Here is a 25,485-nt window from a genome sequence, read left to right as displayed (position 1 = left end):
ATACTTAAATGCCCTTCCTCTGTTCCCAGGCCAGGGGGGTCCTCCATTGCTTTCTTCTTTTTTATGGCTGATCTTCAGGTTCATTTCACATCTTCACCTATATCACAGGGACAGCTGCCTAGACAGTCACCTTTCCCTCAGTCTCTTGCAGCAACTCTTGCAGCTCTGGGATTCCAGGAATTGAGTTGGGGGAGGAGGTGTGGAGACACACTGAGTATTTGACTCTGGGGAAATTTGGCAGAGACAAGAACACGTGTGTTTCGCAGCTGGGTCCTGCACTGGTGTCTAACGGGGCCCTTTTCCTCACTACCTGCTCTGATGGAAACACTGGGAGGTTGGCAAGCCTAGGCACACAAATAGGTGTGGCCAGCAGATGGTAAGTGTGGCCTGGTGGGTCCCTAGAAGCAAAAGGAGCAGCAAATCCATGTCCTGTTGCCACCTGGTGGCCAGAGAGGACAAGGCATGTTTCTTGGGCCTTCTTGGTCAGTCAGTTTTACACCCACAGTTGCCCCCATCTACTCCAAACCTGCTTAAGCAACAACGTGCAGCGAGGGAGGAGGCCTGCCTGCCACAGCAGTCCATCTTGTTCAGCTGCCTGCTTGCGTCCTTCCCTTTGGTCTGGCTTTCTATTTTTCTCTTTATGCCTCCACCCCGGCCCCACCCAGTAGCAACAAGGGAAGCCAACGTTTATTGGCCTCTTACTTGCTATGCACTGTAAACTGTTCTACGCACTTTACATGTATTATCAACTCATTTAATTCTCAAAAAAGCTCAATTAGGCGGATGTTCTCCTCCTCACTGTGCAGGCGGAAAAACTAAGGCCCAGAGAGATGAAGTCACTCAGTCCAGTTCCTGGATTTGTGTTCTATTTCTCCCAATTTTTATTTATTGACTTTAGAGAAACATCGATCTGATGTTCCACCCATCCATGCATTCATTAGTTGCTTCTTGTATGTGCCCCGACTGGAGAGCGAACCCACAACATTGGCATATCGGGACGATGCTCTAACCAACTGAGCTACCCAGCCAGGGCCTGAGTTTGTTCTTAATCACTACCCTCAACTGCCCTCATGTTAACTCCCTACCTAGTTTGTTGAACAGACCTTTGAAACAAACACAAAACTTGGGTATAGAAGTAATGTTGTAGAGGACATAGTTGGCTTGGAGTATGAGCAGTTGCTTCATTTCCATTGGGAAAAAAACACAAATTGGCCCAGAGAAGTAGAGTTAGGAGGTAACCAGTCACTGAGCACCTTGAGATTCTCAACTCAGCCCCCCCTTCTGAATTCTGCCCACAGAATACAAGCCCTAAGGGGTTCGGCTGGAAACCTGCCTGCTCTATGCAGCCTCCTCTCCAGCTACACAAGTTCATTTTCACGAAAATGATACTTTCCTGCCACATCTTCCTTAGAAATGCCAGGACATGGACTCTGCGCTGATGAGGCTATTTGGGGAGCACTGCTGGGATGTCGGTAGAGAGTCTAGCTCACACCGGACCCTTGTTATCTGAGTCCCCTGACCTCCGGGTCCTGCCTGGTCTTGTTTTCCAGAGGCCAGGCCTCTCTCCCTCTGGAAGGATGGGGCACCACCCAGAAGCAATGATGACAGTGCTCAACCCGCACAGAACTAGTTTATTCAGTAGTATGGGAAAATGAAAAAAAAAAACAAAAACAAGCACAAAACCCTACGATATTTACAGTAACAATCAAACTGTACAATCTGATGGTTAGTGTCAAGTTAGCATCCAGCATCTTTGTACTTTTTAAGTCAAGTCATCAGTAGTGAAAACCAGTGAAATTTTTAACCCTTCGCAGGAATTGCTGAGGGGAGAGGTCAGGGGGAGAATCCACGGCAGGGAAGCCAGAGACCAGCCTTACAAATGAGCAACAGGAGCATTTTCACCTGCTTCAGAGGAAAGTCCGTGACAAGTCTGGATTACATGCTTAGCATAAATGGTGAGTCAAATGAACAGCAGTTGGCAAAACTGAGGAGGGGGGGAAGAGAGGCAGGGAGGTGACAGCCTGGAGCAAAGGGAAGGGCCTCAGGCCCCATGCCAGGACTGCTGGGTACACACCCAACCTGTAACAGCCACATAAGACCCCCTGGGACCGAATACGAACCCATCCCAACACAAAAAAGTAAATAAATAAAAACTATATATTAACTCTCTCTTCGCAGGGAGCTGGGGTGGGGGGAGAAGGAGAGAGGAACAGGACCTGGTCCTTTGAAGAAGAGAGCCAATTCCCAAAAGGGGTTAAAAATAGAACATGTCTCAGAGGCCACAGCAGGTCAGAAAGTGGGGTCGTCTGTCTGATCTTGGGGGGTGGGTGAGTGGACCCCAAACCCAGACTTGTGACCGGGGCTGGGAGCAACTGAGCCAGCACTATATTTACTCTTCCCGTCCCACCCACACAACAGCAAAGAAGCGCAACTTAACATGACTGGCCTTCCCCACGTGCGGGTCAGGCAGGGAAATGAAGCACTTTTGGGTCAGCAAACTGAGCAAACACCTGGGCTGCAGCACATGGCGGGAGTCCAGGAAAAGGAGAGGAACTGGGGTGGCCCGGCCGCCGCCCGGGGCACGGGTTCCCCTCAAAATGTGTTCATGCAGCATTTGGGGGTCCGGGGGCACTGAGTCCTTCTGCCCCCTCTCCGGACGGGGCTTCTTCAGTTCCTGGGAGGGGTGGCACAGGCGGGGTGAGGCGCTCCCTCTGCACTGATGCCCTCGCCATACAGAGGCCCGCCCGGGGCAGCCCGCAGGGTGCGGCGCCCTCGGTTCATGTGGCTTTGTCCTTTCCTTTTGGTGATGGCAAATGAGGGGCAGGCCCCCCAAGAGTCCCTCTCCTCCCAGAGGCACAGCAGATGGGAAACCGAGGAGAGGCTGGGGAGCATCCTGGGAGGTCCTATCCTCTTTGGGAAGGGAATGGGGAGTCAGTTTCCAGCATATAAAAAAAATTAATCCCTGAAGTCATGAAGAGTGGAGATCCTTTTTTAAATTCTTTTTTTTTCCTCTTTTCTGAAAAACTTTGTCTTGGAGATGTTGGCCCCGGGGGGTCCAAAGTGCAGTGAGGGGGATGGTGGGGGAAGGAGTTGGCACTAGATGGCCTTGGGTGGGGTGGGTGCCCCTCCCAGCAAGGCCCAGGCTCCTCAGATGGACGTTTCATCGCTGCTGCGGGCAGGCGGGCAGGCGGCGGGGAGCGGGGTCAGGATAAAGCACAAGACAGGAGTGGGGGCATGAGTGCCGCTGGGGAAGGCAAGGGAGCCTCAGGGTGTAGGAACCACCGGCCCAGGGTTAATGCAGGAAGTTAAAGAAGAGAAATCTGGAGAGGCAGGAAAGGAAAGTGACAGAAAAGGCAGACAGAGGATTAGTTGGAACAGAGGAACAGAGGAGACAGCGAAAAGCTTCCACCAGAAGAAGGAAACAGAAAAGCAACCCCAGCTCCCCACCCTCCCTCACTTTGCCCGATGCCAGGATGCCAGGTTGGGCTGACCCCACGTGGCGCTGTGGGTTGTGGGCATGTCGCAGTGAGGGAGCTGGGCCACACTCCGCCCGCTCGTCCTCTGGCTGCCAACCAGAGCAGGCTGGGGAGGCCAGGAGGCAGCTGAGCCCAGCCGGGGCCTCTGCACCCTGTCCCGCTCCCCCGGCCACACTCACTCGGAGCCTGAGGAGTCCTCATCCACCGTGCCCGCCTTGATGCTCATGGCGATGGGCATGACCCCGTTCAGCTGCTCCTGGAGACTCTGTCGGGGTGGTGGGCGGGGAGGGGGCCCTGCCCGGCTGCCCTCGCTGGCTGAGGAGCCCCGAGAAGACGCCGTGCCCTGCTCCAGGGGTAGCCGTAGGAGGCTGCTCTTCTCGCTGATGGTGGGCAGACACTTCTTCTTGAGGATGCCTGTGAGCCAGGGGTACAGGTGCCATGAGAAGCAGGTGGGGTGGGAGCATGGGGCTGCCCTGGAGCCCCACCGGCCACAGGGCAAGTGTGAGGTGTGAGGTTGCCCACTCACCTTTGTGAGGTTGGGCAGAAAGGCCTGGAAGGGGGCCCAGGGACCCCTCCCAAGGCAGGGCATCTCCATTCTCCCGAGGCCGCTCCTCAGAGGCCCCATTGCCCCCATTCTCCTTTGCTGTGATCCCAAAGTCTGGCCAGGGGACCTTTCCAGGCCCCGGGCCCACATCTGGTGGAGGAAGGAAGTAAATGAGTCCCAGAGAAGATAGGCAGCTAAGAGAGTCACCAGCCTCGCGCTGCCTCCCAGGGTTCCTAGGCCCTTTGCCCTCCAATTGTCCCCAAAGGCCACAGCCCTGGAGCTGGCCCACCCTTGGGTGTGCTGTGCAGGGGCAGTCTCTCAGCCCCGGGCCCCAGCAGGCTGTCCCAGCCCGGCTCTCCGGGGAAGGCGACCGCCGCCTCCTCCTCTTCCTCCTCCTCGCTGTCGGACGAGTGGGTAGAGGCATAGGAGCCACTCTGGTCATCTTCCAGGGACAGGTCACTGTCCGAGTCTGTGTCAGGATCTGGGAGGTAGGAGGGAGATCACAGCTGGACCACCTGCCTCTGCTCACTCTCAGCAAAACCCAGGCAGCTGCACCACCACCCCCGACTAGCCATCAGGGGCACCGGCCTCACCATGCTGCTGGTCTTGACCTTCCAGGAATAGGCTGCTTGGGTCCCCCAGGCCAGGGGGCCCCGGACCAGGGTTCAGTGTGGACTCCTCCCTAAGAAGACAAGATCGTGCTAGAGGGGTCAGCCTGGCTCCTTGCCCAGTGTCCCATTCTCCTGGGTTTTCCAGTTCCTGCCCTGTGTCCCTTACTGCTTCTGACGAAAGTGCCAATGGTGTCAGCCACAGTGTGCCCTCCCAGCAGCTGGATGGCCTGGCTCTTGCATGCACAGTGCTCTTCTCCCTTCCCTGGCCCTCCCATCACCAGGGCTCACCTCAGCAAGAAGGGGATATAGCTGGGCTGACTCTTGCCCGAGCGGCTGGCACTGTGCAAAGAGCCAGCTGAGTCTCCGTAGGGCTGGTATAGCCGCCCATCTGCATACGGGCTGGGGCAATTGTAGGACTAGGCAGGGAACAGAGAGGTCCGTAAGTGGAGGAGCATCATGAGGTGGTTCTAGGCTCGAGGTGGAAGAGCGGGGGGGAACCTGCCCTAAGTTCTGCCTCCCACACCCCCAGGGCTGGAAGAGAGAGGCCCCACATCTCTGCTGTCCCCCATCGCAGGGCTGAGTGGTGCCATAGCTGTGCCAGTCCTATGCACTCCAAGTGCCCTGGACTCGGCTGTATAAGGGCTTGTTGGTAAAAGATGGCACCAGGAACTGTCTCCTGGGAGCATCCTGGGAGACACAGAAAATTTACCAGGAGTCCCAGGGGATTCTCAGGTATTGGGCATTCATGACCTGATTACCTGTCTTGGCTACTTCCTCACTTCATTCTTCCAAGCTCCATGCCCATCTCTCCCAAGTCGAAACCCTCCTCCCCATCCCTCAGGTCCCCCTCTCCCCAGGCCACACATACCACTGCCCTGGCCCTTCTTCCTTCCAGGAAAGGATGTAAGGATGGAGGAAAAGTGGGGCCAAAGCACAGAAAACAGGCTCCTTGGGCCTCTCGCCTCTCCCCCGACCCCTCAATACCCCTCCACCTCCCTGAGCCCTCGTCCCCTCACCGAGGTCAGGGTAGACTTGGTGGTCAGAGCAGGGTCAGGGCTGGGCTTACGGCTGCAGGCAAACTTGAGTGCTTTCCGGACCTCCTTGCTAAGCACCACGTAGGAGAGGAAGATGAAGGAGCCCTGGAAGGCAGGAGGCAGCAGCTCAGTGTTTACTGCAGCACCCACAGCCACACTTCCCCTCCTGTCTCCACGGGGCTCCCACAGGCATGGGCTGGGCTGGGTACCTGGATGCAATTGCAGGCAGCAAAGAGGTAGTGGAAGAGGAGGGTGTCACTGTTGACAGAGAGCAGTGCCAGCAGCCATCCGGCACTCAGCAGCAGCAGGACAGCGAAGGAGGGCCTCAGGCCCGAGCTGGGGGGAGGGGCGGGCCGTGAGTGGGGCCATGAGGCCTCCCACACCACTGCCCATCCGCCGCCCAGGCACCCACACCCTGTACTCACACAGGGCCCTTCTTCTCAAAGCCCTGCCGATGGGCAGCACAGGAGGCCCGGGCCGCCAGGATGTAGAGGAAGACACTCATCTAGCAGGGATAGGGGAGGCATGAGGGGGATCATCAGGGGACAGACAGCTTCCACCCCACAGGGGAAGCCTCAGCTGTTCCTAACGAGGATCCCGAGGACCCACTCACCCCCCAGCCCACTTCCCAGCACTTACCGAGACAGCGAAGGCCACAGGGCCAGCGAAACTCCAGATGAGGGTATCGTAGATGGAGAGCCAGCAGAAATCGGGGTTCCCATAGCCTTCGGGGTCCAGGCCCACGGCTAGACCTGGGAGCATGGTGACAGCAGCAGGGGAAGGAGGGTCAGCACTGGGAATCAGTGAGGTGGTGAAGCGGGCTCACAGGGCCAGGCACAGAAAATGACTGCACCATCTGTCCATGCAGTCCTCTCCAGAACAGGGAACCATCCCCTGGGTGGGGGCTTCAGGGGCTGGGTTCAATCAGAAGGACACCTATGGAGAACCTGGCCTGGGGCATCGGGATGTGGGGCCTCTGGCCCTGGGACACGGGTGGGGAGAATGTGGCATGACAGTGGCCTATGAAGGGATGTGGAACCTCAAGGCCCAGAATGGGGTGGGTACCTGTGATGAAGGCGGGCACACCCCAGCCCAGCATGTAGTAGAAGCGCATGGGGCCCGCGTTGACGTCGCGCACCTCAGTGAGCGCCCGGTACAAGTGCAAGGCCTCCAGCAGAGCCCAGGAGAAGGTGCAGAGGAACAGGAAGTGCAGCAGGATGGCAATAACTGTACAAGTGAACTGAGGGCCCCAGCCAGTCAGCGGCCGGGCACCCCCAGAGTGTGGCTTCCACAGAGGGCGAGAGCCTGGGTATTGGGAGGGTGTGGGGGTGGGAGGGTCTGGGCCAGAGGAAGGTGCTTCTGGGGTGCTGGGGAAGTAAGGGGAGCTAGAGAAGGGGAAACTGCGGGCCAGGTCCCGGGCTGGGCTCCCTATCAGTTACTGCTGCAGGAGCAGGGTTGAGAGTCGGGTGGGGAGGACTCATAGGGAGCCTGGGAACTGAGATTGCTGGAAGCTGGGTGAGAAGGGACATCTTACAGGGAGGTCAGCCTGGTTGATTCCCAGGAGGAAGACCAGCTGAGCCAGGCCCAGGGCGGCAGTCAGGTTCCGTCGGATGCCATGCTGGTTGGAGCGCAGGGCACGCAGGAGAGTGAGGAAGAGGAAAGTGAGCAGCAGGGCAGCCAAGGTGACCCCTAGGGCCACGTATGTCAGTGTCTTCAGCGGCAGGATCTCCCCATTCTACAGGGTGGGAGGCAAGGGGCCAGGGGAATTAGGAAGAGCAGGGCCTGAGCACCCAGCACAGCGCCCTGGGCCCCTAGCCCCGGCTCTGCAGGCACCCCGGGGTCCAACCTCCCGTCGGGACACATCCATGAGCACAGCGAAGCTCGTCATGTGGTTGCACTGGCAGCTGACGTGGCTCTCGTTGCGGAAGACGACTTCGCAGCCTCGGGCTGACCAGCCGCCTGTACCACTGACCCTGCAGGAGGGAGGCAGGGTCAGGAACCAGGAGGATGGGGTGCCTAGGGGCCCAAAGCCTCAGGGGGTAGGGCACTGCAGGCTCACAGGATTGAATGGTTCCAGAAGACGCAGATGGGCTTGGTCCGCTCCTCCGTCTCCAGCAGCCGGAACTGCACCGTGACCGGCTTGTCCAGGGCTCGGGGCAGAAGCTCTTCGTCGTCATGGACGCTGATGCTCACCACAGGCGTATTGATGATGGGGCGTTTGGGAACCCTGATGGGGGGGGCAAGCAGGCACACAATCACCACTGTAGTTATGTGAAGGGGGGGCACCCCTCATCACTGAGACGCCCCCAACCCCTAGTCCCGCTCTATACCTCAGCACTCACCCACACCCCAACCCCCATCCCCTTCTACTCCTTGTGTCCCCAAATGCTTACCTCAGACTGCGCTTGTCAGGGTCATAGTTATGGGGCAGCAGCCCGGCCAGTGTGCGATAGATGATGACACTGGCCACGGCCTCACCCTGGCTCAGCTCCGGGTGCCGCCGCTGACGCCGTGCCAGCTCCTCTGGCTCCTGGGCCTCTCCGGGGCCCGCAGGCCTGACCATGGCGGGTGCTTCTGGGAGAGGAACACTGTCTACTCAGCCGGGCACCGCAGGGACACCCCACCCTGGCCCCTGACCCACCCGTAGGCCCCCACTGACCTCTGAAGACAGACTCAGGCAGAATGACCGTTGTCTCAAGGTCCGGGGGCCGCTCCCCCCTCAGCGCCTCATAGCGGGGCAGCTTGGCCCCAGCGAAGTTCCCCTTGTCCAGGCGAACTACGGAGATGACTAGGGAGGGGTGGCAGGTCAGACCACGGGGGGGGGGGTGGTGCAGGCAGGGTCCTAATACAGCCAACCCTTGCAGGGACTCTCCCCATAAACCCCTCCCTGCCTCGGGCAGCAGTCTCACCGATGTTGGGCGTGACAATGGTGAAGGGGCTGAGGTAGGTGTGCCGCATGTTTTGGGCCAGGGCACTCGCGTAGGCCTCATAGTGCTGGAGCAGCCAGGCTGTGCCGCCCTCCGTCTGCTGGATCAGCTCCCAGTGCCGCTTGTTGGCTGCATCCAGGAGGGCGCTGCCCACCCGCAGCAGATTCTGGGGGCAGGTATGGTCACGGTGGGCTATGCCAGCAGTCCCACACCTCTCATCCCCATGACCAGGCTGTGCACCTGGGCCCATTCAATGTACTACACGCCGATTCCTCCCCGCCCTGACACTGTGAGCAGAGAAGCCTGGTCAGACCAAGCCGCAATACAAATGTTCTTTTTATGGGCACCCTGCTACGAAAAGCATTGGGAAAAGGTGTTCTGAGTCACCCACATGTGGAGCCATGGCCCAGGAGATCTCATGGAGGTCTCATGCCAGCTGTGAGCTGCCCAAAGGCAGGGGTGGGGAGCACTCCTGACCCTGCCCTCAGGTTGTCAGGAGCGGACTCACTCACTGAGACCCCACCTAACTGTTAGGCACCCCTGTGCCCTCTGAGCCCCACCTCGGTGAAATGCACATCCTGTGTGGCCGACAGCCCAAAGCCCCGCTGGGCGCTCTCATGAGCCAGCAGCCGTGTGGCCAGCTGGTAGGCCACCTTGACGTCACTGCCGAAGTAGCCAGCTGTGTGCTGTGTGGCATTGCGCAGAAGCAGGGCCAGCCGCTGGGAGCGCCCAGAGTCCAGGCCTGACTCATTCCGCTGCAGCCGCTCAGCCTAGGATGGAGCCAGAAGGGAGGGGAGGGCAGGGGGTCAGCGTAGGAGGGTGGCAGTGAGGTACCAAGAGGGCAGAACTAGAGTAGAGGGGCCTCAGCAAAGGGAAGAAATGGCTTCTCCAAGTGGGGGCCTCAGGAGGCAGGGGCTGGAATTCCAGAATCCATTTCTCAAAGTTGGGTGGGCCAAGTGAGACTGGGCGGGGGGAAGAGGAGAGAGGAGATGGGGATGGAGAGGTTCACTTACAAAGCCCTTCAGCTCTGAGAAGGTGACTGACGTGCAGTTGAAGAGGTTTGGGGGCAGCCACCCCCTGTGCTCATCACAGTGGCGCACAGCAGTCCCTGGGGGAAGGAAGCCAAGAGGGCTGCCTCAGGGAGAGACCACAGGAGTTCTACTAAAATCTCATGGGCTAGAGACAGAACACAGGCAAACAGGGCCCTGCCCTCCTGTAGCCCAGGTAGAAATGGAAAGACAGGTGTGCAGAACACTAAAGCCAAAGCCTCTGTCAGATCAGCTCAAACAAGGGCTACAGGAATATGGGTGCATGGCCTCCTTGAGCCCCACCGCCCCAGTGTCGCTGTCCCTCTCCAGCCACCAACTTCTGCTCTTGGCCACTCTGCTTGAGAACTCTGTTCATCATCAATCTGAGGAAAAGCACCAACCCCCACCTGGGCTGGGTCCCCTGCGACAGCACCCAACATCCACTCCTCCTGAGACTATTTGTCTAGTGGTAAAACTCCAAAAACAGCTGATGAGTTCCGGCTGAGAACACTGTGGGACTCATCTTTGAATCCCAGCACCCAGCCCTGTGGGGCACACTGCAGGTCTCTCAGCACTTTTGTTAAGAATCCAAGATGTAGGCGCCCTTCATCTGGGCACCCTTGGAAACAGAGGAACCATGATCCGGGGAAGAATAGGACATGGAATCTCCAGGGCCTAGAGGCCAGAAAGGGGGTCCCAGGATCTACAGCAAGGGGTTTTCCGTCCCCACCCCACCCATGAGAGGCGAAGTCCTCCATACCACATTCTAGGCCTCCAGCACCTACCAAAGGAGCCTCTGGGGCAGGGGGCAGCAGCAGGCAGCCCAAAGCGGGTACGGGGCCACCAGATCCCAGCCTCAATGGCCCGTGGGCAGCTGTCATAATTCACTGCAGGGAAGCACACACGGTCACCTGGAAGCAGGTCTCCCCCTGTAACTCTGCCCAGCCCTCCCTCAGCATCCTCAGATCTACCACCAGGGCCTGCTCCTGGCATCCCTGGGACACCAGGACCTGGCACACAGTGGGAAGGGCCACCCACCCATCAAGGGAGCCTCACCTTCACAGCCATTGGTGGTGACCTCAGCAAAAGGGTTGTCACAGCGGTCGCACTGGCGCCCAATGACACCCGGCTTGCATGGACACTGGCCGTCCTCAGAGTCACAGACTCGGGACAAAGAGCCTGTGGGGTAGCAGTCACACAGGAGGCAGGTGGGGCTGCCAGGGGGCCGGTAGTGGTTCTCCTGGGAAGGAGGGGAGAGAGGGTTACTGGCTCAGGCTCTTCCCTGGATGCTCATGGATCCTTCCAGCTGTGGCCCCTCTGGAGAGAGGCTCCCTGTCCTCAGGTTCCCCGCCAAGAGTGTCTTCATAAACATTTAACAACTGGCAATAATTGGGAGTTTAGCCCATCAGTGAGACACCAACCAGTCAGAACAGGCAGCAAATAACCAGTCCAGCTGGCCCAGAACTCACCAGTTAATTATTGGTCCCGGGTCCCCAAACCTCCCAGACACATGAGGACAAAGAATCCACTTGCCCATCCCATCTCTGCAAGAAGTATTTGCCCACAGCCCCCTCAAGGGCCCAGGAAGTGTAGAACAGAGGTCAAGGCCTAGGTCAGAGTTGTCACCTTGCAGTGGCACTCGCCGCTTGTCTTGTTGCAGTCTGGGTCGAAGCCTTTGCTGACATCACAGTTGCATGGGCCGCACGTGGGGTGTCCCCACCAGCCTCGGGGGCAAGGCTGGTCAATCCTGCAAAGAGGGGCCGAGGTAGGCATGAGCTCCCTCTGACATCCTTGCCTGGTATGGCCTTGTGTGGCCCTTCTGACCATGGCTGCCACTTAGCAAGGTTCTCGGTGCTCTGAAGGAGACACCAGAGATAGGCAGTAGCCACTGGGCCCTGCTACTGTGTCCACTTACCTGGTCTCACAATACGGCCCAAGGTAATTTTGGAGACATTCGCAGGTGTAGCCATGGGGGGCACTGGGCTTTCGGGTACACGTGGACTGGTGCTCACATGGGTTCAGGTCACACACATTAGTACAGTTGTCACCATAGTAACCTGGGACCAGAACGACGGGAGAGGCTCAGTTCCCATCCTACCCCAGCACTTTCTTCAAACCTACATTCACCCACCTCCTTCCACTGTGAGCACCGTACCAGCTGGCTATGGCTTTGTAGTGGAGATGAGGCTCAGAGATGTGATGTGATTGGCCCCAGGTCACACAGCAGAGCCAGAGTGAGACCTCAGGCACCTACTAACCTGCCCCATTTCCCTGGATCCCTGGCTCACCTGGATCACAGCTGCAGGAATAGCTGTCCCAGTCATCGCTGCAATAGCTGTTGGTGGGACACGGGTTCGAGTCACAGGGATCTGGCAGACTACAGCCCGGCTCCACATTGATGCTTTCCCCGCGGCTAGGATCCAGATTGCTAACACCCTTGGGTGTCTCGCTCACCCGCACACCCTGGGAAGGACAGGGGCAGTGTAGGCCCACTGTGAAGCAGGCCACCAAGATGGTGGTGTTGGGCTGGGAAGGCTGGGGAGGGTGCTCACCTGCAAACAGCCTCGGAAGCCTCGGGCCACACCACCGGCTGTCCCAGGCACTCCTCCCACTGTAATGTTGCTCAGGTGCAACCCGTGTAGCCGGGGGCCCAGGTTTCCCTCTACCCGCTGCTGCCCATAGTCAAAGGACAGGATGGCATGGCCAGGGCCCCCACTGGCCCCGAGTGCCAGCTGTGCATGGTGCCAGTCACCGTCATTGGCCCGGCCTGGCTCCAGGCGGAGAGAGGAGGCCTGGAGCCCCGTACCTTCCACACTCAGCACCACGTGGCCCTCCCGCAGCTGGCATCGGGAGGAAAGAAAAGAGGGTCATCAGACCACCTTAACTGGCTCTTCTTCCAGCCCACTGTCCCCCTTCCTGGACCACCAAACCCATCTTGCTGCCCCTCTGAGGCCGGAGAGGACAAGGTGTTATTTCTTTCAGGCCCAATAGATGGCAGCAGTGACCCACCAAGCCCATCCATCTGCCTTTTCATTTCCAGGAAAGACCCTGTAGGGATATCTCTGACCACCCCTGGAGCTGCAGCAGCCCTAGCCAGGGTCCACCTTCCCCTACCCCTCTGTGCATCACCTGCAGGGTGATTGTGCTTCGCCCCCTGGTGACAGCCTGCAGCAGGACACCGTCGGCCTGGCGTGTACGGAACATGAGGCTGAGGTGCCAGGGCTGGGAGATGGGCAGCGAGAGGCCGTGCCAGGCCACCAGGCTACTTCCCAGGTAGCGCTGTGGGTTAGCCATTTCTGGGGAGGCAGATAAAGGCAGACTGAAGGGCAGAGCAGCCGAGTGCCTCAGGAGATATGATGCTCAGTGGTGGCAGCTTCAGCTACGTGGGAGGCAGAGCACCGCCTCTCCTAGCGCCCGCGCCCTCACCAGCCCCGCCCTCCAGAGCACTAACCTGCCCTGGGCCCGCCCCACACTGTGCCCAAGCCTGTCTATCACTGGGTCCTTTGTCTCCTGTGTTACCCTCTCAGGGCTCTGCCTAGACACGCTTTTCCACCCACAGCCCAGCTCAGCTGGGCCCTGCCCCGTGCCTTTCCCTGCCAGGGCTCCCAGCACTGTTGACAGGTCCTGGGCCTCGGCCTCTCCTCCTACCCTGGGCACAACTTTTGCCCCCGAAGCCCAGAGGGCACTCGCAGCTGAATGCATCCCATTGGTTCACGCAGGTGCCCCCGTTGTGGCAAGTGTTGCTGTCGCACACGTTCTTCTTGGCAAGGCAGCCTGGGGTGGAAAGCAGGGGGTTCAGGCGGGGGTTCTGGGGCAGTGGCTGGAGGGGCTTTGAGACCCCACATGCAGGTATCGCCCCTCTTCTGTGCATGGGGCTCCTGGCCTTGCCCTACCCCAGACTCCCATACCAGGCATGGTGCCATTGTTGGCGATGAAGTCAGCCATGTCCACATGCCGGCTGTCCACCTGCAGGTTCCTCATGCAGCCCACGAAGTGCCGCGTCCGGACCGGGAAGCTCTCAGGCAGGTCAGGCACCCCTCCCAGCAGCAGGGGCCCTGTCAGATCCAGAGACCTGGGGGAGTGACAACGGTGGTGGTGACGTGAAGTAGAATGGGCAGCTTGTGGCTCTTCCTTCTCCCCACACCCTGCCACCAGGTCACATAGAGGAAGGGCGTCAGTGTCCAAGGGGACCCACAGACAGAGCCGTGCCAGGGGGAGGGGAGGCACACCCACCCTAGAGCTGTTCTCACCTCATACCCACCCCCTCTCCACACCAATCCACAAGGCTCTGCTCTAACCCCCCAATCTTGCCTGCTCCCACCCACAGAGGGCTGAGCAGGCTGGGGAAGCAAGGTGAGGGCAGGCCCCCATCTGGACTGGTTCCCATTTCAGGGCCCTCTCACCCCGGCACCTGGTTCTCTCCCCTGCTTACTTCTTGCTGCCACCTTGGGTACCCTGGGCAGCACAGGAGTAGTTGCCCAGCACAGCTCCAAAGCGCAGGGCCACCCCTGTGTCGCAGCCATCCACGGTCACCACAGCCACCTTCTGCTCTGATGGGCCCTGGGGGAGCCCTGTCTGGCCCAACAGTGGCTGTGGATGGGGAAGGGCAGAGAAGGCAAAGAGTGGGCAAGGAGCCCACTAGGTTCATGGGCCAGGCACAAAGACCAGCACACACCGACATCCCTTTGTGTCCATATGTGTGCACACACCTGACTTATGAGCTTAAGTCCATGTCCATTTGCATTTGGCCAGCCTAATGGAACAGGGAGCATCTAGCACTACCCACTGGAATGGAAATGCCCCAGCAAGGTGGCAAATGCCCACCCCCTCACTCTCTTTCAGCCAGAAGTGCCATGACCCACCCCCTAGAGGCAGTGCCACCCAGGTCTGGATGAGCACCTGAACCAAGGACAGAACTCCCTCCAACTCCCTGACCTCCTCGCACACCCACCTTATTGTAGTACTTCAGCTGTACTGTGTGCCACTGGCCATCACTGACCCCTCCGGGCACAAATGGGGACACGGTGGTGGTCGACTCCCCTACGGAAAGAACCCAGGTGAGCTGGGACACCAACTGAGGGCTGGGAATGGGAAGGGATTGCTCATACTTGGTCCTGGGCTTAGGTTTGACTTGGGGTCAGGGGCCGAGAGGCATGAGGCCTCTGGGAGATGGGCAAGGACCCAGGGCAAGCAGGTCACCTGCAGAGAAGGTAAGCTGGACCTGCTCCTGGATCACCTCGAGGGCCACAAAGTCATGCTTCTCATTGAAGCGCCCGTTGTACAGCAGTAGCCCATCACGCTCCTTGGTGGCAAACCTGTGTGGGAGTTGGGGACAGGGGCAGGGAATGGGGCACCGACTGGGATGCCAGCACCCCTGCCATCCAACTAGCCCTGGATCCTACTCAGTACCATCCAGGGGGCTGACACCTTGGCCAAGGACGTAGACCATGGGGCAAAACTGTGGAAGATGAGCCCAAACCAGAGCCAGAACCAGAACCTTGGCATCCTGGTTCCCCACCCTTGAGGGCTGGGGGGAGAGTGATAGATGGACCCTGGTGGGTGAGGAAGGTCTGCTGGCAAAATGCACAGGCAACTCCAAGAGCACAGGCCTGGTTCTGCCAACAACCTGCTCGGAGCACTTTCACTGCCTGCCCATCACCCCCCCAGGCCCAGCCACTCACGAGAGGGCCAGGGTGAAGTGGAAGCGCTGGCGCAGGCCACGGAAGGTGATGAAGGAGCGAGCAGGGAAGCTGCGTGTGGTCACCTGGCAGTAGGGCTTCTCGAAGTCTCCAGATGGGCAGTCGCACTTGAAGCCGCCTACCAGCAGGTTGACACAGGTGCCCCCATTCTTGCAGACACCTGGGCTGCAGCGGCCTGAGCGGGCACTCACCTCACAGTGCTCACCTGGGCAAGAGGGAAAGGCAGAGTGAGGACAAAGTCCCTGAGAGGGGGTGGGGGACTGGGACTCCTCCCCACCCAGCAATACCTCCCACAGTCTCCTGTGACCCCACAATACTCCCAAACTCTCCCGGCATCCCTCTTCTGCCTCCCCAGCCCTTCCCGGTGCTGTACCTGGCACACTGGGCCATTCTCACCACAATCCCATATACCACTCTCCTGCAAGGCCCCCGAAGCTCCCAGTCCCTCCCATACCCTGTTTGGGCCTCAAGAGCATAGGCTGTGAGGTTCCTGACTATAAGGCCCAGGTCCTAGTAGCCTTTGGTACCAAGCAAGCTTGGAGGTGTTCTAGCCCCTGCAGGGGTGAATGTGCATGGAAGGAAGGGCCTGCAGGTCAGCATGAAAGCTTGTGCCAACCCCCTCCCTCCCCCCCTCCCTCCCTCCCCCCTCTCCCTCCCAATGGTGCTTTTGTCCCCTTCAGGTGCCAAGATCAGTTTCCCTCCCTGGGGATGAGACCAGGCTTCCACTTGGATTTGTTGGAGTTCTGGGGGATGGGGGGAAGGTAGGGACTCCCCAGGAAGAGGGCAGGGAACTCCCACCCTGAGCCCTGGGGTCCAGACTGAGGACCTCTGTGCCCTTGAGATGCTAAGTTCGGAACAGCTCTGGGAGCAGGCCAGGATTCAACGGAGGAGCTGAAAATTCCAACAGGAAAATCTACCCCTTTCTCTCCCTTCCCATTCCCAGATTCTAGAGATAGGTTCTCAGCTCCTGTGCCTAGTGACTGGCTCTTGTTTCCATGGAAACTGTTGTTCGCCTACTCTAAGCCCCCTCCTCATCCTCCTGGACAAAGACTCCATTCCCCTCCCCCAAGCCAACCCCCCCCCCCAGCAGCAGCTGAGAGGAGTCAAGTCTGGGAAGTTCTAGGCAGGAAGATGCAGCAGCGGAGGTGGTGGCGCCTGCCTGCCACTGCTGGCTGAGCCCTGGGCATGGCTCTGGAGAAGGGGGAGCCAGGCCTAAGGCATTGAGAAGGAAGGGCCATGGGGGAGAGGTGAAGGGCTGTCCAGAGGAGAAGTGAGAGCCTACCAGGAGGGGTCAGGAGCACAAAGCAGGGGCCGCCAGCAGCGACTGGGTCACGGGTCAACAGGGAGGCCTCCTGGTTGGGACCCTCTTTTATGCACCTGGGCAGGGCGGGGCTATTCTGCTCAGGGTCACACAGGTGCAATGATCTGAAACACCTGTATCCCCACACCCGAGCCCCTCCGGTGTTCCCAGCTCTTCCTGCCTTCCCCTCAATGCCTGGGGAGAGACACACTTGCTGCCGCTCAAACCGGTCACTCACTCAGTGTGTGGGGGGGAGATCAGGGTGGAGGCCCAGCCTCACCTCTAATCAAGCTTCCGGGTGAGACCTGAAGCAAGTCGCCTATCTCAGTGTTCCCTTCAATCACAGCCAACGTTTTCCACAGGCCGCTCTTCCCATGTATTAATCAAACTAATCCTTGCAACCTCCGCACCATGTAAGATCAAGCATTTCCGCTTTAAAGCCCTGAGGCACAGAGAGGTTAAGTAACTTGCTCGAGGACACACAGCTAGCTGGGATACAAACCCGAGCAGCTTTGGCTCTAGAGCTAGTGCTGACCTCAGTTACACCGCTTGGGGTGTGGGGGGGCGGTAGAGAAGGGGTCCCTTTTCTGCCTTCCCCAGGAGGTCGGTGTAAAAGAGCAAGTGGGGCCTGTGACTGGTCCAGGGTAACCTGCACCTTCCTCTGGAAAGGCACGAGGTGGCAGCCCCGCCTCCCGTCCCTTCCCCCTCCCCCTCCCCCCGCCCCTCCCCCCCCCCCACTCACCCGTGTAGCCGTCGCGGCAGAGGCAGGTGTAGCCGCCCTCGCGGCTGCGGCAGCGCCCGTGGGGCCCGCAGGGCCGCGAGTAGCACAGGTCCACCTCGGTCTCGCAGTAGTCGCCCGTGAAGCCCGGCGGGCAGCGGCAGCGCAGCCCCCCGACCGGGTGGATGGGGCGGAAGAGCACCGAGGAGGAGGCGATGAAGGGCGCGGAGGAGTCGAAGCGCAGCACCGACACGCAGCGCATGTAGTTCTCGCAGGGCTCGCGCAGGCAGATGTTGTCGTCGAAGGGCAGCACGCGCTGGGCCGAGATGGCCGTCAGCAGGCTGCGGTTGAGGTACAGGCGCTCCTGCAGGTCCTCCGAGGGCAGGAAGGGCGGCCCGCCCCCCGGCCCCGGCGGCTGGCCCACCGACAGGCTCACGTTGAGGATGTGGCCGCCAGGGGCGTCCGTGTCCCGCTGCACGTTGAAGACCACCACGTGGTCCGGGGGCGTGGCCAGCGTGGCCGCCACCGCCTGGATGAACAGGCCCAGCAGCGGGGACAGGAAGCGCTCGGGCGACATGTCCTCCAGCCGCAGGGTGATGCTGTGCGTGAGCATCTCGTCCGTGATGATGGTGACGCGCAGCGCGCACTGGGCGGTCACGCTGTGCACGCCATCTGCAGAGAGGCGGCGACACGGGTCAGGACCGAGCGGCCGCGGCGGGAATGCAGCCGCGCACGCTTGCATTGCTGAGCTGACAAGAAGGGACCCCCCTTTTTGCTCACTGGGCATGAAGGTGCCCGAGAAGATCTGTCACCTGCAGGCAGGTCGCTCCTTGAGGATCCGCCCCCAGAGCTCCGTAGGGGATTCGGTTTTCAGAAGTTCTCTTTCCCCACACCCGCTGGTGTGAAGCATGGCACAGCTTTTCTGTGCACCTTTCCCTACCCAAGCCATGGGTCCCGCTCCCTTACACCAGACGCGGGCCTCCCTGCACGAGAACTCTGTTTTCCCTTTTTCTTATCTCCCTACAGCACCAGAGCACCATGAGAGAGCCACAAATATAATCCTCCCGCCCCCTCAGCCTCTATATCTCAACGCCAATAACCCTGCCCCTGCCTGTGCCTCCCCCCTCCTCCACCACAGCGGAGGGGGGGGATGAACTGGGTCAGTGGGCCACCTGGTCTTCTTCCCACTGAGTCCCATGGCTGCTTGGGCGCAGGCCACTATCTCCATGGCAACACCGGACACAAAGCATTCTTCCCACCCCACTCTCTAGGCTGCTGAGGGTAGCCTGGGGGGGCTCCACCCCAGGAAATCCAGCCGAGCCACCTAGCCAGTAGCAGCAGCACCCACTGCTCTGGAGACTGGGGGGGGAGGGGGGTAAAGATGGAAAGGCCTGGGCAGCTGAGACCCTAGAAAGGGCCCCATTGAGCTGAAGTCTTCTCTGGACCGAGGGCCTCTAGCTACTCATTGCCCACTTGGCTCCTGGCATGACACCAGGATGCCTGCCACACACTCATTTACAAGCAGCTAAGTACTAACACACTCTGCTGTCTCACTCCAGTCACACTCCCTAAGCCCAACAATGCCATACACAGCTGAATGCATAGATACACGGGAATGGATTTCACTTAGCTCAAAAATGAAAGCTGGAGGTCAAGGGGAGGAGGATGGCTTGGCAAGGTTATAAGGAATATTCATATTTATATTTAAATTTACTACAATGTTCTGCACATAGTGGGTGTTTGGTAAATATTAAGATGTTGATGAGAATCTATTCAGCCTCCATCGTGAAGAAACTTGTCTTTAAGACACAGCAAGAGGGGCCCTGAGTAGATATAAAAAAGACTCCGTAGCAGGAATGGGGCAGGAGATGTTGTTTCTGGGGTCGGGTGAGAGTAGAAGAGTAGTCTACGAATAGACTCTGCTTCTCTGTCGTACCTACTCAAGGTGGCTGACTACACCGGGTGGCTCAGCTGAGGCTGGGAAGGCCATCTCAGCCACCTTCTCAGCCCACCACCCACCCGTCCTCCAGCCTCATGGCTTGAGATTTTGAGGCCCGCCTGCTCTCACAGCAAGCCTGTTTATCACCCACTCCTGCTCCTCCCACTCTTGTCTCAGAGGCTGTTCCTTCCTACCTGGCCTACCCAGCCACCTAAACTCACCTATTCTGGGAAGCCTGCCCAGATCTATGACCTCTGGCTCTACTTTGCTCCCTCTTTCAGAAGCCCCTGCACTCAGGTAGGGTGCTGGCACAGGACTCATGTGTACCTGGGGCCTCCATCTGATGATTCCTTGAGGGGATAGGCCCTCCAGGCAGAAAGAAGCTCAAGAGTCTACACAGGGTGCTCCTAACTGATTAGGGAGGGGAGGGGACAGTCAAGGCCTAGGAGCAAGAGAAACCTCACCACCACTCAGCCCTGGGAACAACCACTCCTCCCTACATCCCCCCTTCCACCATCCCAGGCCCCGCCTATGCCCCTCGCCCACTGTGTCTCTGTTGCTTCCCATCTGGTCCACCATCTGTGGCCACCTGCCCCCTCTGCTATTGTCCCCCATCCCCAGCAGTTAACCTACTGCTCTCTCCTCCTTTTTTGTTCCTCTCCCCTGCCTTGACCTGGGTTGCCCCTCAGGTGCAAAGGCAGTGGTGGGAACAGGGGTGGGAGGTGCATTGCCTGAGCCATCCTCCTGGGCACAAAACACTTAGGATGGCCTCTGACCCCAGGAAACACTACCTGTGCCCAGAGCCCCGCCAGTCACTCCTGGAAAAGTGCCAGGTCCCAGACTGTGGCAGAATCAAACTCCAAGTCTCTCTTCCCCTGGCAGATGTGCCAGTGGAGTTTGTAGGCCTGGAGGAGGTCTGCCACTCTGTGAACAAGCCATGGATAGGAGCTCCTGGGTGCCCTAGCAGAGTAAGAAAGGGGCAGGGAGAATCTGGGCTCCAGGACAGCCATGGGCCCAGGCTGGGGCAGCTGCAGCCAGTGGGCACAAGAGAGGGGAAATCAGAGAGGCAGAAACATGGAGACCAAACAGGGGAAGACAAAGGCCCAGGAAAAGAGCCAGCAATGAGAAAGTGGGAAAGGAGGAGAGACCAACACAGGAGAAGGGGAGAGGGCACTGGAGAGGGGCAGTGCAGAAGGGCCCCCACGGGCAGGGGCGGGAAAGAAAGAAGAGACAAAGAACATGAGAAGGAAAACAAAGGGGCAGTGGGAGTCAATTCCCCCTTACCCCAGCCTCCATGAACTTTGGGGTTGCCGTGGTGACTGCCTCCAAGGGTCAGAGCTGAGAGGAGAGGGTGGGGCTAGGGCTGGAGGGCCAGGGAGGCCTTCCCCTCTGTCCCAGGGGAGCCGAGGTCTGGGGCTGGCCCTGATAGGAGCCCAAAGTCTGGGTGGGGCCTCCTCTGCCCCCATCCCTCAGTGTCCTGCCACACTCACCTAGGGCAGGCTGGGGCGAGGACAAGAAGGGGAGGCTGTCCTTCCCACTGCCTGGCCCCCCCGGAACATAGAAGGACACAGGACATAGGAACTCCAGCCTCCCACTTCCTCCTCCTGGAGGGGAAACTGAAGCTTCGAAGGCACAGAGCCTCATCCATGACCTCTACAACTCCCACACCCTGGCTCCCATGGCCACCAGAGGAGTGGGCAGGGGAGGTGTTTGTCCAGGAAGGAGCATGATTTGGGAGGAGTCTGAAGCCATGCCCTGTGTCTCTCTCCAGCCTCTTCCTCCCCTCAGGCCCAGACTCCCCTCCCTGATGTGTCTGGAGTGGGGGTACATGATCAATCCATCCCCAGGGTGTAGCTAACAACGGGTCCTCACAAGGATCCCAGTTGTTCCCAGGCTTGGGGAAGGGACTCAGCATTCTGGGGCTGGCCCCTCCTTGCTGATGGTGCTCACTCCGCAGAGCTGATAGAAAAGACACAAGGCCGCCCCTACCCCAACACTCCTCCCCCTACCCTTCTGTCCAGGGAGTCTACAGGCTGAGCGCTTGGCCAAGCAGCAGGAATGCCCTGTCTGGGTCCTGGCCAGACTCCCACACTCCAGGACTCTGTTCTCTCGCCACCAGATCAGGGGGCTCTGCCCTCAAAGGTCATCAGTCCCCTGGCTCATCCTGGTCCCCACACCCCATTCCCAGGGCCCAGGCTGGTCACAGCCAGCAGGGATGACCTGGTGTCCTAAGAACAGCCTATGGGGTGGCCAGGGGGCCGAGAAGGTCTCAGGCTGCCCTGGATTCACTACAGCCCCTCCCCCAAGTCGGACCGAACCAGGGCCTCTGACAGTGGGGTCTGTTTGGACAGAGACAATGAGCTCTGGCCTTACTTCCTGTGGGAGCTCTGAAGGGGGAGTCAGGCCGGGCCCTTTCTGCCTGGAGGGAAAAGAATGCTTGAGACAAAGTCCCCCTCAGCTAGTGTGCGGCTCAGCCGGGAGCCAGAAGGGGCCCAAGAGGCCCAACAGCAGGGTCCTGACCCTGTGGCGTCAACCCTGTGCTCCCATCGCCCTCAGCTGTGTATGAGATCACAGGAGTATCCTGCCGGAGTGAAGGGTGCTGAAGGGGCCCACTGGCCTCTCTTCCCCTCCCCCAGCTCTTCGGGCCCCCCAGTCTTACATGCGCCTTTTTTCACAGTTCTTGGCAGCCACAGCCAGGGCAGCCTCGCAAGACTTCCTGCAGCACGTCATAAGCTGGTAGGCAGGGGGCAGCCAACCGAAGCTGCCCGGCTCAGCCGGGGCGGCTGTTGGGGCCTGCACTAGCTGCCAGGACTTCTGGGGCTCCTTCCCAACTGGCTTCTGCCCCTCAACCTCTGTGCCAGGTACCAGGCCTGTCCCCACCCCCAGAGTCACCTGGGACCTTCCTTACCTGACACCAGCACACTCATGATGGCCTCCAGAGGCCGGTTGTTGTCCAGGGCCCGGCTCAACCTCAGCTCCCCGGTGGAGGCGTTGAGCAAGACCAGGCTGAGTTCATTTCCCCGCTCGAAGCTATAGGTCAGGCTGTCTGAGATGTCAGGGTCATGGGCAGGCACACGGCCGATGGCACCCCCAGGGAAGCTACTGGAGCGGTTGGTGACATAGTTGTTAAAAAGGATCTCAAAGTTGCCTAGTACCGGCGGGTTGTCATTGCGGTCAAGCAGGCGGACGTGGACTGTGGCCCGGCTCACCAGAGGAGCTGACGTCGCCTGGATGACCAGGATGTATTCAGGCCGGTCCTCATAGTCCAAGTCCACCAGGGCAGTGAGCTCCCCAGAGAAGATGTCCAGCTGGAAGACCTCAGGGATGTTGCCCTCTACAATCTGGTACATGATCTGGGCATTGGTGCCTTCATCCGGGTCAGTGGCTGTGACCCGGGCGACGGCTAGCCCGATGGGGCTGTTCTCTTCCACAAATACATCAAACTCATCCTGCTCAAAGACGGGTGGATTGTCATTCACGTCCAACACAGTGACCGTCACTTCCATGGGCGTGCGGGCTGGAGGCATCCCCTTGTCCACTGCATATGCCCGTAAGATGTACTGGGCCACATTCTCACGATCGAGCCTCCGAAGCGTCCGCACAATGCCGGACGTGGACTCTACGATAAAGTCACCATCGCCATCATCGCCCCCTTGAAAGGTGTAGAAGACCCTGCCATTAAGGCCAGAGTCACGGTCCGTGGCTGAGATCTGCAGGACGCTGGTGAAAGGGGGCACATCCTCATAGATGCTGCCCTGGTAGGAGTCTCGTAGGAACTGAGGGGCGTTGTCATTCACGTCATTTACCAGGATTTCCAGGTAAGTGGTGTCAGACTTCTGGGGAATGCCATTGTCCCGGGCGGTGATGGCCAGGGTGTAGGATACCTGGTCCTCATAGTCTAGCTCTGCCTGGGTCGTGACAGCCCCTGTGTCTGCATCGATCCGGAACTGAGGGATGCTATCCTCCATAAAGTAAGTGATGCGGGCATTCTCACCCGTGTCTTCGTCCGTGGCACTGATCAGCACCACCGTGGTGCCCGCTGGCCGGTCCTCGTTAACATTCACCGTATAGTGGGAGCTCTGAAAGACTGGACGATGGGTGTTGGCATCAGTGACGTTCACCACCACCTGTGCTGTGTCCTGCCGCGTGCCGTCGGAGGCAGTGACAGCCAGCACATACTGTCGCTCGAGTTTGTAGTCCAGGGGCAGAGCGAGGGACACCAGCCCACCACCACTCTGGCTGGTGATGGAGAAGCGGTTCCGGGTGTTGCCACTGGTGATCTGGTAGGTGATAACGCTGTGGGCATCACGGTCCACGGCCGACACAGTCACCACACTGGTGCCCACGGCTGCATCCTCGTTGAGCCGCACCGTGTACTCTGGTTGGGTAAAGGTCGGGTTGTTGTCATTAACATCCAGGATGGTCACGCTCACGCTGGCCGAGGCAGTCAGCGCCGGGGTGCCATGGTCTCGGGCTTCCACCCCAAAGCTGTAGAAATCAACTTCCTCCCGGTCCAGCTCAGCAGCCACGGAGATCCAACCTGTGCCATTGTTGATGGTGAAGGGGAAGTCCTGCCCAACCCCGGCGAGGCGGTATTCCAGGCGGGCATTGTCACCAGCATCAGCGTCAATGGCCTGGACATGGAGAACCAGGTAGCCTAAGGGGACACTCTCCAGGACAGTGGCCTGGAAGGGGGTGCTGACGAAGATGGGAGCGTTGTCGTTGATATCTAGGACCTGCACTGTCACCAGGCCAGAGACATTGGAGAGTGGGGGGCGGCCACCATCTTGTGCCCGAACCCGTAGGGTGTACTCCTTAGTCGTCTCATAGTCGAGCGGGCTCACCACATCCAGAGCCCCAGTCTGGGCATCCAGGTAAAACTGTCCCCGAGCGTTGCCACTCATGATGCTGTAATGCACCAGAGCGTTGCTGCCCTTGTCCCGATCTGATGCTGTGACTCTGAGCACCGGGGCCCCTGGGGTCACATCCTCCCGCACCTGGACCACGTAGCGCTTCTCACTGAACTGGGGCGCATTGTCATTGTCGTCCTCCACGGACAGGAAAACAGCAGCTGTGGCGCTCCGTGGGCCTGGGTCCCGACCCTGGTCACTTGCCTCCACTGTCAACTGGTAGGATTCCACCTCTTCCCGATCCACGGGGCCACGGGTCCGGATCACCCCAGAACGGGGGTCAATCTCAAAGACTTCCGAGGGGCTGCCCCCAGGCCCCTCCAGCAGGCGATACAGAATGTTGGCATTGGGAGGGGCGTCCCCATCAGTGGCTCTGACCGTGAGCACCTCATAGCCGACCTCCAGGTTCTCCCTGAGGCTCTCCTTGTATTCCTGCTGCTCGAAAACAGGGTCGTGATCGTTGGTGTCAGTCACCAAGATGGTGAGCGTGGCCAGGGCACTGCGTCGGGGCATGCCGTGATCCTGGGCCGTGACCCTGAACACGTGGGTGCTCTTGGTCTCCCGATCCAGCTCCTCGGCTGTGGTTACAGCGCCGGTGATCGGGTCCAGGGAGAAGAAATGGTTGGAGCGGCTGTCGAAGAGGGCATCCATGGTGTACTCCAGCCGACCTGCCTCGCCCTCATCTGGGTCGATGGCCCGCAGGGACGCCACAGGGGTACCTGCTGGCTGGTTCTCGGGCACGGTGGCCTGGTAGCTGGGGGGCTGGAACTGGGGGGCTGTATTCACATTCCGTTTCCGACGCCCGCCCATGGACTCTTCTGGGGACCTCTCCCCTGCCCTGAGCCCTGGGGTCTGCACCAGCTTGCAGGACAGGCATCTCAGCCGCGGGGCCTTCAAGCACGGGTGCTCCCGGGGCAGGGTGAGCTTGCCCTGCGGGGAAAGGTGGCCTCCAATGCCCAGGAGGCGACAGCTCCAGGGGCAGCCTTCGGGGGCTGGCGGCAGGGGGATGTGGGCGCCGGACTCTGGACACCAGACCCTCAGCCCATCGTGGTGTGGCACCAGATGGCCGGTCAGCTCGGCCCCCGCATCCCTGCAGCGGCTGGTGTAGAGCCAGAGGTTCGAGTCTGAGGCCGGACACAGCCAGCCCACCGGGGCGCAGGCCCCCGAGGAGCCGCGTCCTCCGGTCCCCAGGGAACGACAGGGCCCCAGCTGGTCTCCCAGGAGCGGCGGAAGCAGCAGCAGCAGCAGCAGCGGCGGCAGCGGCGTGGGAAGGGGGGTGCGGGCCGCCCGGCTCCGCAT

The 25,485-nt window shown here is 59.7% G+C and overlaps 1 protein-coding gene across 2 annotated transcripts; it reads right to left on the bottom strand.

The window, feature by feature from the left end:
* Positions 1-1,613: 1,613 nt before the first annotated feature.
* Positions 1,614-25,485, bottom strand: CELSR2 (cadherin EGF LAG seven-pass G-type receptor 2; the record flags this gene model as incomplete). Of its 2 annotated transcripts, none has more annotated exons than XM_081120230.1 (34): positions 1,614-3,320; positions 3,656-3,890; positions 4,003-4,170; positions 4,310-4,501; positions 4,614-4,702; positions 4,920-5,047; positions 5,648-5,770; positions 5,875-6,001; positions 6,091-6,170; positions 6,305-6,417; positions 6,731-6,905; positions 7,200-7,400; positions 7,512-7,638; positions 7,725-7,892; positions 8,059-8,239; positions 8,325-8,453; positions 8,575-8,758; positions 9,153-9,362; positions 9,606-9,700; positions 10,406-10,507; positions 10,677-10,860; positions 11,247-11,367; positions 11,536-11,677; positions 11,909-12,083; positions 12,173-12,460; positions 12,750-12,916; positions 13,269-13,394; positions 13,529-13,692; positions 14,053-14,210; positions 14,572-14,660; positions 14,820-14,935; positions 15,302-15,524; positions 17,362-18,009; positions 22,185-25,485. In XM_081120230.1, the coding sequence occupies 34 exons, from the start codon at positions 25,483-25,485 to the stop codon at positions 3,293-3,295; spliced, it is 8,757 nt and encodes a 2,918-aa protein (XP_080976356.1). In that variant the 3' UTR covers positions 1,614-3,292. The 2 variants fall into 2 exon arrangements, with proteins under 2 accessions (XP_080976356.1, XP_080976357.1); XM_081120231.1 differs by having other exon boundaries at positions 3,017-3,169.

Source organism: Miniopterus schreibersii (genome assembly GCF_964146895.1).
Source record: "Miniopterus schreibersii genome assembly, chromosome: 19".
NCBI lineage: Eukaryota > Metazoa > Chordata > Mammalia > Chiroptera > Miniopteridae > Miniopterus > Miniopterus schreibersii.
The sequence above is the reverse complement of the archived record's forward strand: the minus strand, read 5'-3'. Positions and strand labels throughout refer to the sequence as shown.